Source organism: Engystomops pustulosus, chromosome 2, assembly GCF_040894005.1.
Source record: "Engystomops pustulosus chromosome 2, aEngPut4.maternal, whole genome shotgun sequence".
In the NCBI taxonomy this organism is placed as follows: domain Eukaryota; kingdom Metazoa; phylum Chordata; class Amphibia; order Anura; family Leptodactylidae; genus Engystomops; species Engystomops pustulosus.
Genome location: NC_092412.1, coordinates 166,344,036 through 166,361,772, shown reverse-complemented (window position 1 = coordinate 166,361,772; position 17,737 = coordinate 166,344,036). Strand labels below are relative to the sequence as shown.

Genomic DNA, 17,737 nt, shown 5'->3' with positions numbered 1-17,737 from the left:
GTGTTTATTCACACTTGCAAAACAGAACACAAATTCAGCCTTGGCTTAGGCACATGCAAAAAAAACATTACAAAAGTAATTCCTGCCCGGCTAGGCGCTGTCTAATACATTTGGCGGACCCTAGCTATCCGGGTACCAGGCTGCCTGGCACACGCTCTTTGCCAGCAGCAAGACAGGAGGCCCTCAGTTACCTTTGCTGTCAGAATGCAATCTCGCTTTCAGCTCTCCAGGTAGGGCTTTTACCACCAGCATTTCATCTGCCTGTAAGACAGATAGCGGTTTTCCCACACAACACCTCTCACTTTCTCACACCATCTTGTCATTTAGTCACTTTTGGATCCAATAACAGACGCTTTCCCGCACGAGATGCTGTGAGTTTACCTGTCATTGTAAACTCCAAACGACTTAAGATTGTTTGAATAAAAAGAAACTAGTTTCCTCTCAAGTTCGCCGGTGAGTCAGCGATAGGACACTCCCACGCAAACAGTGATTCGATGGGGAGAAAAGTAAAGTCCTCCTTCAGGTCTGGTTAACATTCTTGCTTAATCGAGACGGAGCCACCTTGACACCACTTTCATGCTTTATTATAACCAATAAAATGCTTTTAATGTCACAGATGTGTATATGTTAGATAGCAAGGCTAAAAGTCACCCTCACGTATAAAGCAGGTGAGAATGCCAAGTTTAACAGGCAAGATGAAGCACTCTGTGTAGCACGAAAGAACTCGTCCTTCACGCTTTTTCTGCTGTGCTCCCCCCTTCCTGTTTGTACGGATATCTTTGAAGAAGAAAGAATAAAAGAATATTGTTTTACTACGTGGGAAGTGTCAACTGTTCTTCATTTTTCTACATACATTGATATTCTATAGCACTGGTGGCGAACCTATGGCACGCGTGCCAGAGAGGGCACGCAGAGCCCTCTCTGTGGGCACGCGGACCATCTCCCCTGCTGTCTATATATAAATCATTAGAAGGGTAGGCAGGAAAAGCTGCCGGTCGCCGAGAGCTCCAGTGATCTCTTTCACTGAAGGCTGCGTCTGACCTGCCCTGTGCTCATTAGTGCTGCCTAGAGACACAGCAGCAGGTCAGTGCCCGCCCCTCCACTCCCTCCCCCTTCAGCCCCGGAACAGGAGGAGAGTGACAGGGAACTGCGGGAGCTTACAGCAGCCGGTGCCATTGAGTACAGAGAAGTGCAGCAGGAGGGCAGTAGCGGCTCTGTGTGTATTACACAGGCAGCAGGCAGGCAGCTCTGGGACACTGAACAACTATAGGTGTTAATTGTTTAGTGTCCCTAACTGCCCTCTATGACACATGTCTGTGGCCACGTATATTCTGCTCCTGGTCCAGATCTCTTGTCACTGTGCCATGCTGCCAGTGACCCTGGGGTGCACTACACTGCCCTCATTGACAGCATGGCACAGGTGCCCAGAGCTCCAGACCAAGGGCAGTATACACTCACCGGCCACTTTATTAGGTACACCTGTCCAACTGCTCGTTAACACTTAATTTCTAATCAGCCAATCACATGGCGGCAACTCAGTGCATTTAGGCATGAAGACATGGTCAAGACAATCTCCTGCAGTTCAAACCGAGCATCAGTATGGGGAAGAAAGGTGATTTGAGGGCCTTTGAACGTGGCATGGTTGTTGGTGCCAGAAGGGCTGGTCTGAGTATTTCAGAAACTGCTGATCTGGACTGGGATTTTCACGCACAACCATCTCTAGGGTTTACAGAGAATGGTCCGAAAAAGAAAAAACATCCAGTGAGCAGCAGTGCTGTGGGCGGAAATACCTTGTTGATGCCAGAGGTCAGAGGAGAATGGGCAGACTGGTTCGAGCTGATAGAAAGGCAACAGTGACTCGAATCGCCACCCGTTACAACCAAGGTAGGCAGAAGAGCATCTCTGAACGCACAGTACGTCGAACTTTGAGGCAGATGGGCTACAGCAGCAGAAGACCACACCGGGTTCCACTCCTTTCAGCTAAGAACAGGAAACTGAGGCTACAATTTGCACAAGCTCATCGAAATTGGACAGTGGAAGATTGGAAAAACGTTGCCTGGTCTGATGAGTCTCGATTTCTGCTGCGACATTCGGATGGTAGGGTCAGAATTTGGCGTCAACAACATGAAAGCATGGATCCATCCGGCCTTGTATCAACGGTTCAAGCTGGTGGTGGTGGTGTCATGGTGTGGGGAATATTTTCTTGGCACTCTTTGGGCCCATTGGTACCAATTGAGCATCGTTGTAACACCACAGCCTACTTGAGTATTGTTGCTGACCATGTCTATCCCTTTATGACCACAACATCTGATGGCTACTTTCAGCAGGATAATGTGCCATGTCATAAAGCTGGAATCATCTCAGACTGGTTTCTTGAACATGACAATGAGTTCACTGTACTCAAATGGCCTCCACAGTCACCAGATCTCAATCCAATAGAGCATCTTTGGGATGTGGTGGAACGGGAGATTCGCATCATGGATGTGCAGCCGACAAATCTGCGGCAACTGTGTGATGCCATCATGTCAATATGGACCAAAATCTCTGAGGAATGCTTCCAGCACCTTGTTGAATCTATGCCACGAAGAATTGAGGCAGTTCTGAAGGCAAAAGGGGGTCCAACTGTACTAGCACGGTGTACCTAATAAAGTGGCCGGTGAGTGTATATATATATATGTATATATGTTTGTGTGTGGCCACAGACATGTGTCATTTGTGGTGATTTGATGGTAAATTCACCTGCCTGGTTCCATGTAGATTTGCTGCTCAGTGCAGCCCCTGGATGGGGGTAGTGATCCTCACTGGATGGGGGTAGTGTTCCTCACTGGATGGGGGTAGTGTTCCTCACTGGATGGGGGTAGTGATCCTCACTGGATGGGGGTAGTGATCCTCACTGGATGGGGGTAGTGATCCTCACTGGATGGGGGTAGTGATCCTCACTGGATGGGGGTAGTGATCCTCACTGCATGGGGGTAGTGATCCTCACTGGATGGGGGTAGTGTTCGGGGTACTGTCCCTCACTGGATGGGGGTAGTGTTCCTCACTAGATGAGGGTAATACACTGTACTTGCTCCTGCTTTATGATATAATTGGTGATGTTGGACTTTCTTTAGTGGTCTGTTCATTATCAGTATGGTGGTATTTATCTTGTTGTACCGTAATGGTCATCATGTAGCAGTATTATATGTCCCTTATAGAGTGGTATGGTGTGATTTTAGGCTAAATAGACGTGTTGGCACTTTGCGATGATTACATGGACTTTGGTTTGGAGTTTGGGCACTCTGTCTCTAAAAGGTTCGCCATCACTGTTCTATAGGAACAGTAATGTCTGTCCTATGCATGTTTACAGACGCCATTCCGGATGTTCCATGGGCTAAAATCCATGGCTGTCACTTACTAATACACATCCTAAAAATGTGGGATGGGGAAGAGTTAAGCTTACACCAGAAAGTTCTTCTGCCCAATGAAGTCCCTCGAGTGGTGTGGCCTTTTTTGAACACCAGACAATCTGATTACCCTGACTAGCTACGCAGCTCCTGAGGCTGAAGCACACATTTGAAGAGCTATCTATTTCAGGGTGCCTGAATCCTAAGGTCAGCCCTCTTAGAGGGTGGATTCTCTTTCATTGCAGCGGGAATCCAAACTACTTTATGCCTTTCCTCCGTTAGTTCTGTTGCCAAGAGTCCCAAAGAAGATCAGGAAAGACCAATTAAAAATTATCTTGATAGCTCCTTTCTAGCCAAAGAGAGCCTGGTTTTGGGTTTTAATATCTCTGATCCATGGCTCCTATCTTCCCAAGATCATCAAATTACACCTGACAACTTGGCACTTGAAAAGGTTAACTTTTTCCTAGATTTGGATCACCCAAACTTTGCCAAAATATGAGATTACTTGCAGAATGGCATGGAGAAAGGAATGATGCCTTCTACACTTAAAGTACAGGTTTCCTCTCCTGGTTATCTTTTCAACATGGCTCTGGCTTCTTGCTCATGGATAATCAGATTAATTAGAACAGTCTCTCAGATGAAACCCATTAGGATAAGTACGGTTGCTCCTTGAGATCTATTTATAGGTCTCTCCAAATACCATAGCCAGGTGGATCAGGCTGGCCATAGGGTCCGCTTATTCTGACGCAGATTAATCTGGAGGCCCATTCCACTTGATCAGATTCTACCTCCTGGGCAGTGTATAGGGAACTCTCCATAAATCAGATCTGTCAGGCTGTTACATGGTTTTCCCCTCTTACCTTCTTGCTACACAATGTTTGGATACAGCCGGTGGTCAGAAGTTTTCATTTGGATGTAGGGTCCTCTCCTATTTTATGGTATTCTCTTTGGTGGAGTTGTCATGGTGAGGGGGTAATTGGTCATTTTCTTTCCCTGCACTACTATGGAACCGCTTGGTTTTCCTCCCTTCTCTTTTCACTTGAGGTGTTCTTGATCACTGGGTGTTGTGGTACTAGAATGCAATTACTGTATATACTCGAGTATAAGCAGCGACCCCTAATTTTACCAACAAAAACTGAGAAAACCTATTGACTCGAGTATAAGCCAAGGGTGTACAGCCAGCCAGCCCCCATGTAGTATACAGCCAGCCAGCCATCATGTAGTATACAGCCAGCCAGCCCCCATGTAGTATACAGCCAGCCAGCCCCCATGTAGCATACAGCCAGCCAGCCCCCATGTAGCATACAGCCAGCCAGCCCCCATGTAGCATACAGCCAGCCAGCCCCCATGTAGCATACAGCCAGCCAGCCCCCATGTAGCATACAGCCAGCCAGCCCCCATGTAGCATACAGCCAGCCAGCCCCCATGTAGCATACAGCCAGCCAGCCCCCATGTAGCATACAGCCAGCCAGCCCCCATGTAGCATACAGCCAGCCAGCCCCCATGTAATATACAGCCAGCCAGCCCCCATGTAATATACAGCCAGCCAGCCCCCATGTAGTATACAGCCAGCCAGCCCCCATGTAGTATACAGCCAGCCAGCCCCCATGTAGTATACAGCCAGCCAGCCCCATGTAGTATTCAGCCAGCCAGCCCGCCCCATGTAGTATACAGCCAGCCAGCCCTATTTAGTATACAGCCAGCCTCCTGTATGTTAAGCACATTAAAAAAATAAACTTAATACTCACCCCCGATCCCATCATAATGTGCGCCGGCGGGGCGATCGCATGGACGCCACTCCGCCGGCTAGAGAAGAATGAAGACAGAAGGCGTCGCCGGGGATCGGGAGCCAGCGCCGAGGATGGGGGTGTGTATCGCCGGAAGGTGAGTATTACATTAATTTTTTTAAATGTGCTTAGCATCTGGAGCCGCCGCTTTTTAAATTGACTCGTGTATAAGCCGAGGTGAGGCTTTTCAGCACATTTTTTGTGCTGAAAAACTTGGCTTATACACGAGTATATACCATAAAATATACTTGTGTATAAAATAAAATAAGTCTCACACAGTTTCATTGAAAACCCACTGGAAGAATTACTGGGCCTTTAAAGCCTGGGTTTTCTGTCCCTGGTGGAGAGCCCTCTCCCTCTCCGATGGTGCTGTCAACATTCAGGGAAAGAAAATTACTGGTGAGTAATTACCGGTTTTTAAAATTAATTTATATTTAAGATATTTCACTTGTTTGCGTGATCATATGTTGTGGTGTGTGTGTGTATATGTAGTTGCTTTATACAAAACATTTTCTTTTTAGATGGAAAACCAATGCTTCCTCCGATACTTGAGCCAGCAAATTCAAGTCAGCCAATACAAAATGCTACAGCTTATGAGCAACCACCTTGTCTTCAACGTATAGCACACAATCCGGTTTGTAATCAAGCAAAAATTGTTTCTCCAATTCACACCTTGAGGAGGAGGACTTCTGTTACCTTGGTAAAATATCAGAATGAAACCAAAATCAAATGTGTAAAAACTTGCCAATCATTGAGTGGAAGCGAAACCGATGAAGAGCAAACCTTCCATCCAGCTTCAGGTGCAATTTATTTTTTTGATAGTATACTGTATTTATGTAAAGAAGAAAAAAAAACAGGTTACAGGCAGATACTGTTATAATATATATTTAAAATTTTCTTTATTCTAAACATTGTAATTGGGGTTTTTAGTCCAGTAGGTAAATATTTAAAAGCATTAATACATGGGTAGCTGCACAGGTTCCGAAATGTCGTGCAGAAAAAAACCCATTTAAATGCATTCAAAATTTGCATGCTTTTTATACCTACGGTATATTTCTTGCGAATTTGTGTTTTTGATGCAGATTTAAACATTTTTATTTTTCCACCCTAAGGCTATATTCACACTGCCGTTGCCCGCCCGCACCGTACCGCAGCGGGCAACGGCAGTGTACGGGGAGAGGAGAAGGAGGTGAGCGCAGCTCACCCCCGCCCCTCTCCATAGCAACCTATGGCGCACGGCGCCGTATTATGGGAAAAGATAGGACAGGTCCTATCTGGGATACAATCATACCTATTAGGTCCTGACTAAAAATAAACTTTCAAAAGTCAACTGGTCTGAGTGCTGCCATGTCTCTGTATATCCCAGGATTGAACTAAAAATCAGGGGCCTGAGGGGCATAGGTACTGGGGGTCACCCATGTGGGGTCAGAAGTCTTGGGCATTTCTTTGGCGGAGGCCCCCTACACCTCCGCACTTAAAATTGCAGTTGGGGGGGGGGGGCAGGGAATACCGATGATATGGGGGAATAGTACAGGGAAAAACGGATGATGGGGCGGGTAGTATGTGATCAAGTGTGATGGTGAGCGATCACAGAGACACTGGGATTACACTGGGAGGGGGATAGATGATGAGTGTAGTAGTGTTTTGTTTTACAGGATAGGAGAGATCAAAAACAGATCTGCCCCCCACAGTCATTCTGTACAGACTGGCTAATGGCTGCAATCAGATCAGTCCTGTGATGTCAGAGTGGGAATGTCCCCTCACTATTCCGGCATGGCATGCCAGTCTGTCATCCCGTCTTATGCCGTCATGTCTGCATGTCCTCTTGAAGAGCGGTAAGGGTTTAAAGGTCATCTACCAGATTTGTGGTGGTAGGCTGTACTCTTAAGCATGCTTGTTACTTTTAAGGGATGATGGCACCATTTCCAGCTACCTCCCAGAGCTCTGGTTTTGCTGAGAAAACAACTTTATAAAATTATGCGCAAGATTTCCAGACAGTAATTGTGGAGTGGCAGAGCTATGAGACGCTCAGGTGATGTACATATTTTTATGAAGTAGTTTTCTTAGCAATGCTGGATTCCTGGAGTTGGCTGGAAATGGTGCCATCATCCCCTAGATGTAACGAGCATGCATTAGAAGACAGTCTACCACCAGATTACTGGTGTTAGATGTCCTTTTTTTTACTTATTGTATTGTATGCAGAAACAGGGAAGTGTGGAAGGGTTGTAGGGCCATACAGCCTTCGGTTTTGTTATATAGAATGTAGTAGTTTTTAGCTTCTGAAATGGCGTCCTTTTGTGGGCTATAAAAACTTAGTTTTTTCCATTTGTGGGGTCATGTGATTTTATTTGTTTTGCAGAACAAGATGAATTTTCCAGTGATACTATTTGGGGTACCTATTTACACTTTTTTTTCTCTAATTGATTTTGTTTTATTTATGGTGTTCACCATGTAGCCTAATAAACTTGCTATCTTTATTTATTCTCTCCTTGTGTCCGTCCTAATGGCAACTGCTAGTGTGTCTTTTTTTTCTTTCTCTCAGCATGTCTCGATAAAAGACATAGACAGAGGGGAGGTGGGGATCAGGAAGAGTCATACTCTCCCACTGCAGGTCCCTCCTATTTATCAGTGCAGAGACACATAAGCAAATATCCACAAAGTTTACCGACAACACTAAAGAAAGCCTTAATCCATATAGAGATATTTATCTTTTGATCATATACTATGGTAAAGGCTATAATATGTGAAATATTCACTGAAATAAAATCATAAAAATTCATTTTGGTGTCTGCCATGTTCTCTATATGGATTAAGGCGGTCTGAGAATCCTACATTGAGCACCATCTACCAACAGAGTTCACTATTGTTCTACGTGTCAAGCACTAAAGGAAGCATCAGGGATGATTAATCAATAGTTGAACATTCAGGGATTCTTATTAGGGAAGTAAAGGTACATAGGCAGTTTACACTCACCGGCCACTTTATTAGGTACACCTGTCCAATTGCTCGTTAACACTTAATTTCTAATCAGCCAATCACATGGCGGCAACTCAGTGCATTTAGGCATGTAGACATGGTCAAGACAATCTCCTGCAGTTCAAACCGAGCATCAGTATGGGGAAGAAAGGTGATTTGAGTGCCTTTGAACGTGGATTGGTTGTTGGTGCCAGAAGGGCTGGTCTGAGTATTTCAGAAACTGCTGATCTACTGGGATTTTCACGCACAAGCATCTCCAGGGTTTACAGAGAATGGTCGGAAAAAGAAAAACCATACAGTGAGCGGCAGTTCTGTGGGCGGAAATGCCTTGTTGTTGCCAGAGGTTAGAGGAGAATGGGCAGACTGGTTCGAGCTGATAGAAAGGCAACAATGACTCAAATCGCCACCCGTTACAACCAAGGTAGGCAGAAGAGCATCTCTCAACGCACAGTACGTCGAACTTTGAGGCAGATGGGCTACAGCAGCAGAAGACTACACCGGGTGCCACTCCTTTCAGCTAAGAACAGGAAACTGAGGCTGCAATTTGCACAAGCTCATCGAAATTGGACAGTAGAAGATTGGAAAAACGTTGCCTGGTCTGATGAGTCTCTATTTCTGCTGCGACATTCGAATGGTAGGGTCAGAATTTGGCGTCAACAACATGAAAGCATGGATCCATCCTGCCTTGTATCAACGGTTCAGGCTGGTGGTGGTGGTGTCATGATGTGGGGAATATTTTCTTGGCACTCTTTGGGCCCCTTGGTACCAATTGAGCATCGTTGCAATGCCACAGCCTACCTGAGTATTGTTGCTGACCATGTCCATCCCTTTATGACCACAATGTACCCAACATCTGATGGCTACTTTCAGAAGGATAAGGCGCCATGTCATAAAGCTGGAATCATCTCAGACTGGGTTCTTGAACATGACAATGAGTTCACTGTGCTCAAATGGCCTCCACAGTCACCAGATCTCAATCCAATAGAGCATCTTTGGGATGTGGTGGAACGGGAGATTCGCATCATGGATGTGCAGCTGACAAATCTGCGGCAACTGTGTGATGCCATCATGTCAATATGGACCAAAATCTCTGAGGAATGCTTCCAGCACCTTGTTGAATCTATGCCACGAAGAATTGAGGCAGTTCTGAAGGCAAAAGGGGGTCCAACCCGTTACTAGCATGGTGTACCTAATAAAGTGGCCGGTGAGTGTATATAAGAGAGTGGCCCACTCCTTTAAGTTGTCTTTCCAACAGAACCAGCAGATCGGTGGACAGGGTTTTCAGGGAGGATCATGCGCATTAAATAACAATTAGACCAAAATTTCTGTTTATAGCAAGAATGGGGTTTTTAGAAACCTCCCACCACTGTGACTAACGGCGCTGACACCAAATGTCCAAGCTACGGCTAACGTACAATATTTCCACCCTTACCGTGCCCAGACTGCGGCAGACGCCACTGAGACCCAGTGCCCTGCAGCTGCCAGGATTTTAGTTTTCTCGTTGCCTCATTTTGTAGGCTATAAAATTTTCGCTTTTTCATTATTGGGGCCATGTGACAGCATTTTTTTTTGCGGGATGAAATGCTTTTTCCAGTGTTGCCATTTTGGGGTTGATATCACCCATTGTTGAAAATTTAGGAACTCGTTTTTGAGGGCATTGCTGTCTTCCAAGTGGCATAACATTTTTACTTTTTTGGCTACGGAGCTGGTTGATGGCTTGTTTTTTGCGGGGACATGTTGTACATTGCACCAGTATCATTCTGGAGTACATATGTTTTTTTTTATCACTTTTTATTGCATTTTTTGTAAGATTGAATAGGTAAAAATAATAATTTTGGTGGGTTTTCAACTTTTTTTTTTAATGGTGCTCATCATACAGGTTGAATAATGATTTACTTTTATTCTACGGGTTGTTACGGATGCGGTCATACTATATATATGTGGGGTTTTTGTTATGATTTAGACTTTTTTTGGGTTATATATCTCAATATATGTTATGGGGCTTATGGGCATTTTTATTGATTTATTACTTTATTTTTTATTGAATAACTTTTTTTTGTCACTTTTAATCATCTGATTGCTTGTTCGTGATAATACTCTGCAATACTGATGTATTGCTGGGTATTAGCAGTGTCAGCCTATGCGCATGCATAAGCTGGCACTGTGCCAGTAAGATGACGTCATAGACACCATCTTATTGGCAGTTCTTGTCCCAGTCGGACCCCAGAGTTGCCATTTGGAAAGGACAGAGCGCAGTTCTCTTTTTGGAGGACAAATATGGCCGAAAGACTAGGCATTTGTCAGGATGCATTTGGAGAGCCCTATTGGTACCAAAACAGAGAAGAACCCCAACAAGTGTTGGAAAGTACACCCATTGGAGAATTTAGCAAGGCGTAATATGTGTATTGGCTCTTACAGGTGTATTATACAATTAGGCCCCAAAAAGGAAAAAGATGAAAATTGTCCCCAAAAAAGTTACTTCTACCCCTACAATGGATAAAAGATGAAACATTCCCCAAAATGGAAAAAAATGGTTCTTCCAAGTGTAGAATTGACTTACATGTGCATATAGAATGTTGTATGAGTACACAGTAGAGGGAGGAGAGGGATGTTGGCCTTTTAGAAGCCAAATATAACGGAAATCCTTTACATGTGTGAAAAGTGGCCCCAATTTCTGAACATACAAACCTTGGAGAATTTAGCAAGGAGTGTTATGAAGTGGTATAGTGAGAATTTTGAACATACACTTGTATGTTTCCAAATATGATGTACGATGGATGCCCAAGATGGAAATTGCAATTAGTTCTGGCAATACACAAGTTCGGTGCCCAATATGTGATGCCCAGTTTGTGCCACTGTAAAATGTTAACTCTCTGGTTAGGAAGCCATGTTTCCTGACGTGAGAAAGACCCAACATGTGATCTTAAATGCTAGCCAGAAAATACAACACTCCCCCAAAATGATAAAGCACCATGTGTATTTGAGGCAAAACTTAGAGCATTACAAAGGATGTGGGAAATAGAACCCTCAATGGTATATAGTGTCCGTCCTAACCCCTCTCTTGGAACAAACAGCATGTACTTTCTTGGGACTTCACCGGGAAAATGTTGCCCTGGCACAACACAGTGGATATGTAATCCAGAGCTACTGGGGCATTGTAAACCAGGATGCAGTCTGGCTTGGAGGCAGCACTAGTTGTACCTCGTACAGGGCTGAGGGTGTTATCTCGTACAGGGCTGAGGGTGAATGAAAAGGAGCCGCAGGGCTCGGAGCATCACAGAGAAGACAGAAGAGGAGCCGCGCTGACATCGGAACCAGTATGTAAGTTTATTTTTTTTTTAAGTCCTGGGCAGGCTGGCTGTATACTAAAGGGGCTTGCTGGCTATATACTGGGGGGAGGGGGGGGCTGTGACCAATGCATTTCCAACCCTCGGCTTGTACTTGAGGCAATAGGTTTTCCTAGGTTTTAGTAGTAAAATTAGGGGCTTCGGCTTATATTCTGGTCAACTTTACTCGAGTATATACAGTAATGGCTTATTTATTTGCAAGCTGAGATGCACTTTAAAAATACTTCATTTTTGCGGGACTTTAGCTTATTGATAAGATGTTATTAACTCTCTGTGTGGGGAAAAACTATTTTGTTTTGGATTTTTAGCAGTTTTGGGGGTCCATTCACTGAATCATAAAAATAGATTATCTTTATTCTATGGATTACTATGACCATGGTGATACCACACTTATATAGCATTTTTTTTGGTCTGTCCAATTTTACTGAATAAAAAATAAAATTGAGAAAATCACATTTGTTTTAGCAAAGCCATTTTTTCAGAGGCCTAACTTTAGTAATTTTTGGTTGACTTTGCTGGTTGTTGGCTTATTTTTTGTGTGACAAGTTGTTCTTCTCATTGGTACTATTTTTTAGATCACTGTCTACTCTTTTTGTAAAGGGAAATGAAAAGTTCTCATCAAAATGAAAAGTTCTCATTTTTGTCAATTTTTTAAAGGACACCTGTCATCAGGTCTCTTTCACTATTTCTGTCACTACTACCTGTTGGAGCAGATCTCAAGGATTTCATCCCAGCCTTTATCTAGTCAATTCATACATTAATAATTGTAAAATCATCTTTTCTTTATTGTGTAAATGAGGCTGGGCACATGGAGAGAGACAGTGATGTCACACCACGCCTCCCCCTGCTCATGTCTGTGTGTAAAGTATAGTAAAGCATTGCTAGTGTAACATGCTCTCCCTCCTAATACACATGTGTGAGACACAGACATCAGCTACACAAGTACCTGACATGTTCTGCTGTAACATGGCTGCCTGGAGATGTTGTATCTCTCCTATATACTCACAGGCTGCAGGGGGCACCAGCACCAGGAAGCACATGGAGGAGCCATTATACTATTATACAGGCTGTCAGTCAAGCACTGGGGGTGTGGCTATGCCTCCCACTCGTGAATAACCTGGACAGCTTGAATATGATAATGACCCATTGGACATCTCACAGGTCATTTGCATACAGCTTAAGGACCTCATTGCTTAAGTTTACAGGCATGTAGAGAGACAATGAAGGGATAGGGGAAATGCTTTCAAATGGCAGTTTATGAAAATATATTTAGTTTAGGGGGTTAATTTGTCTGACGGGTTCTCTTCAAGTGTTCACCCTGCATGTCCAATAATGCTTCTGATTTATTCTACAGATTGTTATGGACACGGCAATACAAAATATGTGGATTTTTTTTGGTGATTTTAGTGGGTTTTTTTGTTTTGTACTTAATAAAACAAACAATATACTTTTTCTTTAGATGAGTTGGCTTGAACAAACGAACTTGTGGTATAGATGTCTTGCACTGTTATGTAATCGACTTAGCAAGTACCTTCCACCGTGCTGTACTTTTACACCGCGGATCGGGAAGTGGTTAAACATTAATAACAAAACTAAGTTCTTTAACCCTTTATCACCAAGGCTTGTTTTCAGCTTAATCACGGACTAAATTTTTAGAATCTGATACTTGTCCCTAAAAGCAGTTATAACTTAGGAACACTTTAACATACCCTGCTGATTTTGAGATTTTCTCGTGACACATTGTACTTCATATTAGTTGAAAAATTTAAGTGATAAGTTTAAGTGACAACTTAAGGTGAGATTTTTCTCATTTTCACTATAAAAATTACACCCCACAATGTATGAAAAACATATTTTACAAAGTTTGTTAAGCCTTTAAGTGTTTCACATGGGTTATAACAAAGTACGATTTAGAAGCTGTAATCTTTTTTTTTTTTTGGAAAATACATTCATTTAGGCCAAAAATTATACATTAACAATGGATTAATAATGAAATACTCTGCACAGTTTGTGTTACCACATTACACAGGCTAGAACATTTTTTTTTTTTTTTTGGTAATGCAAACATTTGAGAGCTTATTACTTGCAGGAGGAGATATACTGTATAGATAATTCATTCAGGGGTTCTATAGCTTATTTATGAGATTTTATTACCGTATCTAAGAATCTATACTGCGTACTCAACTCGCAGACTCCCCGGGAAGGTCCTCTTCTTAATTCATTTGTGCCGGCGCCAATGACAGGCCCATGCTGACAAATTGTGATGTCAGTAGCCGCCAGTCCATATGCATGGACTGTCTCTGACATGGCGCCGGCGCACATGAAGTAAGAGTAGGGCCTCCCCGTGGAGTCGGAAAGGTGAGTACTCAGTTTATTTTATTTATGTGCTGGGCATCTTGGGGGTGGGCTGGCTGGTTATATTCTTCAGGGGACTTGCTGGTTTTATGCTACTAGGGGCTGGCTGGTTTTATGCTACTGGGGGCTGGCTGGCTATATATGCTACTGGGGGATGGCTGGCTATATATGCTACTGGGGGATGGCTGGCTATATATGCTACTGGGGGATGGCTGGCTATATATGCTACTGGGGGATGGCTGGCTATATATGCTACTGGGGGCTGGCTGGCTATATGCTACTGGGGGCTGGCTGGCTATATGCTACTGGGACCTGGCTGGCTATATGCTACTGATACCTGGTTGGCTATATGCTACTGGGGCCTGTCTGTCTATATGCTACTGGGGGCTGGCTGGCTATATGCTACTGGGGGCTTGCTGGCAACAATGCATTTCTCGCCCTTGGCTTATACTTGAGTCAATAGGTTTTCACAGTTTTTTTATGGTAAAATTAGGTGTCTCAGCTTATAATAAAGTATATAAGGCAACTATGTCAAGGTAGACACAAAGAAAATCATACATTTTTGTTTTGGACTTGGACTTACTGCTCACCGTAATATAAAAGTAATATTTTCTTTATTCTCAGGTTCATTACGATTACGGTGATACCCTATTTGTATAGGTTTTTTTTTAATCTGCTCAATTTTACTGAGCAAACCTAATATTGGAGAACATTTGCATTTGTTTCACTATTGCCAACTTTTCGGAGGCATAACTTCTGTATTTTTTGTTGACATGGATGATTATTATTTGCAAAAAGAGTTGTTCTTTTCACTAGTTTAGTTTTGAGCCACAACATATTTTAGATTTTTTTTTCCAGACTTGGGTTTGAACAGACATTCATATACCGGTATGTTTATTTCCAGTGGATAGAAATCTGTCCATGGCCTTGTGAAGATTATGCAGCCGTTATCACAGAGCTCTGATTACTCTCCTTAATACGAATGAGCCTTACACCTATTTGTCCATAACATGACCCTGTTGGATTTCTATTCACTTGAAGTAAACATAGAGGGCACATTTGCTAAGGGCCATGTGCCAGTTTTCTGTTAGTCTTTGCATGTTCTTTGTAGTGCAAACTGCTTTCACAGGTATTTATGGAGTGTCCGCACCACATTTGTATTGAACACACTAGATTCCAAGCGACACAAATTTTTGCACTGGTGGGGGCGTTCCGGTGCTCAGTTGGACTGTGCAAAGTCCAACAGAATTGTGTTACACACCCTATGTTGAAGGTGCACCAAAAAAGGTATTGCATTCTGTTGACGCAGTGCAGTGAGCGCCAGATTCATGCAGAACGTGCACTATACACAGACAAACTGCACTTTTCTTAATAAATGTGCCCCACAAGCTTTGTATAGAATGACAGCAAGCATAGATGTAGAAAACCATTAGGAATTGATACAGAAAGTATATTGGAAAACTATAAAACATTTCATTACACAAACAATATCAATCAACCTCTTTAAACTATCAGGTCCCAAGGTTGTATTCAAATGACCTGAGTTCGGTCCAAAGAGCCATTTTCATGTTCAGGAGTCCAGCTTATTCCTTTCTCACAGGCAGCAGATAAAGCACAAACACTAGCAATGCTTTACTATACATTACACATAAACATGAGGAGAGAGGAGGAGTAACAGGGGTGACGTCCCTTTCTCTGTCCATATGCACATGCTTATCTGCATAATAAAGAAAATGTGATTTTACAATGATCAATGTATCAATTAACTAGATAAAGGCTGGAATGGAATCCTGGTGAACTGCTCTAATCGGAAGTGGTGTTATCAAATAATCATTTTTGATAAATTATGTATGTTATGATCACTATTCACAAGGGCTTCCCGGACAGATTGTTAGAAATCAAAAGATATCAGTAGATGTATGGAGTGGGGTCTGAGGGTAATAGTTTGTCAGCATCCAATGAAAGTATTTACATTGTACAAAAAAATAGGGATGCCCAAAATCTATAACAATTTGTAAATATTTTATTAAACATTAAGGTACATACATTTAAAAACATTTAAAAAGCACTAGTTGTGCAGAAACCTGGCTAACAGGCGAAACGCGTGGGGATCTTTCCAGCTCCCGGTGCCCAGTTCCTGTACTTATATTATACAGGTAATTATGATCTGACCAATCATACAACTTATCAACTCACACCACACTTGTGGATTTATTATGTATCATTCTTTGACTTTAATTGTTTACTGCTGAGGATATTTATTTAGAACACTATAGCCAGCATGTATTAGGCACGGGATCTACTGGTTCGTTTCTGCACAATTAGTGCTTTTTAAATGTTTTTAAATGTATGTACCTTAATGTTTAATAAAATATTTACAAATTGTTATAGATTTTGGGCATCCCTATTTTTTTGTACAATAGAAATCAAAAGATCCAACAAAGCATCACCTCTTTTGGAATCTGTCCCATAAAATTATCCTGTAAAAAGTTGATAAAATTTTTTCCTTTCACAGAACAACACTGGCCTTAATTTAGTATTTGGGAAGTAAAAGTCTCCATTGATCACTGCAGTCCCTTTCTGTGCAGTCGTTTCATCTGTTTATATAGTTGACACTGTTATTGGGTGGGGGGGAGTAAGGGTATCTACTGTTTACACCAAAAATATTTTTTTCAAAGCTATCATGGTTTTTGAATCTCAAACCACAAAGTTTCAGCCTCCTCACAATCTTCATTGACTATTGTCTCAATCCTGCTTGCCTAGCGCCAACATATGATGTATGTGCCCCACCATGCCTTTTCTTTGGGCAACTGATTCTGTTACATTATTAGGCATGCAAATACCCACAGCTCTGTTCCATTCCCACCTGAGTGAAGTTGGCACCCCCACCTTGTTCAAATCAAACAAAATTGGTGTCAAACGCTACATTTGTGCTGGTTTGTGCAGCAGAAATTTTTGTTTGTGCCGCTATTGTTTTTTAAGATATTAATGAAAGTTTGCAGAGGTCATCAGAGGTCAAACAGCCCCCCCCCCCCCACATTGCCCAAACCAAACTGGTGACGAACAATTCTGCTACGTTTGTTCTGGTTTGTGCTGCTCAAATTTTTGTTTGTGCTGCTTTTGTTTTGAATAAATGAACAAAAAATTAAAGGTCAAAAATTCAACTAGCCCCCACATTAACCAAATCAAACAAAACTGGTGTCAAACGTTAGTGCTACGTTTGTGCTGGTTTGTGCAGCAAAAATTTTCATTTGTGCCGCTATAATTTTTAAGGTATGTTCAGGTGTTTACATAGGTTAAAGGTGTTCAGGATGAACTGGTAAAAAACAACCTAGTGACACTTCCCTGGTTTGATCACCAGGGGGAGCTTGCAAACACATGTACTTTGTAAGAAATTAACTCTGATGACCTCTGAAAAAAAGTATTAATATATTAAAAATGATAGCGGCACAAGCAAATTTTTTTGCTGCACAAACCAGTACAAACATAGCACTAATGTTTGACACCAGTTTTGTTTGATTTGAACTAGGTGGGGGGGCCAACTTCACTCAGGTTCCATTCCCTTCCTCTCAGCAAATGTAGGAACCAACACATAGATGGTTTAGAGCACACTGCAATAGATTACCTCCTTTCTCCTCCCACAAGGTGTGATACTATTTTTCTGGCATATCTAACTGGTTGTCCATTTCTTCTTTTATTCTGTTTTCTTCACTCTTTGCACAGGGTCTACTTCTCAACTACTCAGGGTTAGCTACTCTCCATAGTCGCAGGGCAGTTTCTAGGTAATTTGTTGTACAGTGCGATTCTTAAATAATCCCCCCCACCACCACCAAGGTTATTAAAATATAATAGTATGATTTTTAGCATAAACAGCACCCCACAAATT

General features: G+C 42.6%; 1 protein-coding gene across 5 annotated transcripts in view; it reads left to right on the top strand.

Moving 5' to 3' along the window:
* BRPF3 (bromodomain and PHD finger containing 3) overlaps positions 1-17,737 on the top strand; it is a 288,586-nt gene that overhangs the window by 138,464 nt on the left and 132,385 nt on the right. For 3 of the 5 annotated variants that reach the window (XM_072137236.1, XM_072137233.1, XM_072137234.1), the window contains 2 exons: positions 5,695-5,973; positions 7,533-7,565. The exons of 1 other annotated variant lie outside the window; for it this stretch is intronic. In XM_072137236.1, coding sequence (XP_071993337.1) covers positions 5,695-5,973; positions 7,533-7,565 — 312 coding nt within the window. The remainder of the gene's footprint in view (positions 1-5,694; positions 5,974-7,532; positions 7,566-17,737) is intronic. One more of the 5 variants, XM_072137235.1, reaches the window with a different exon arrangement.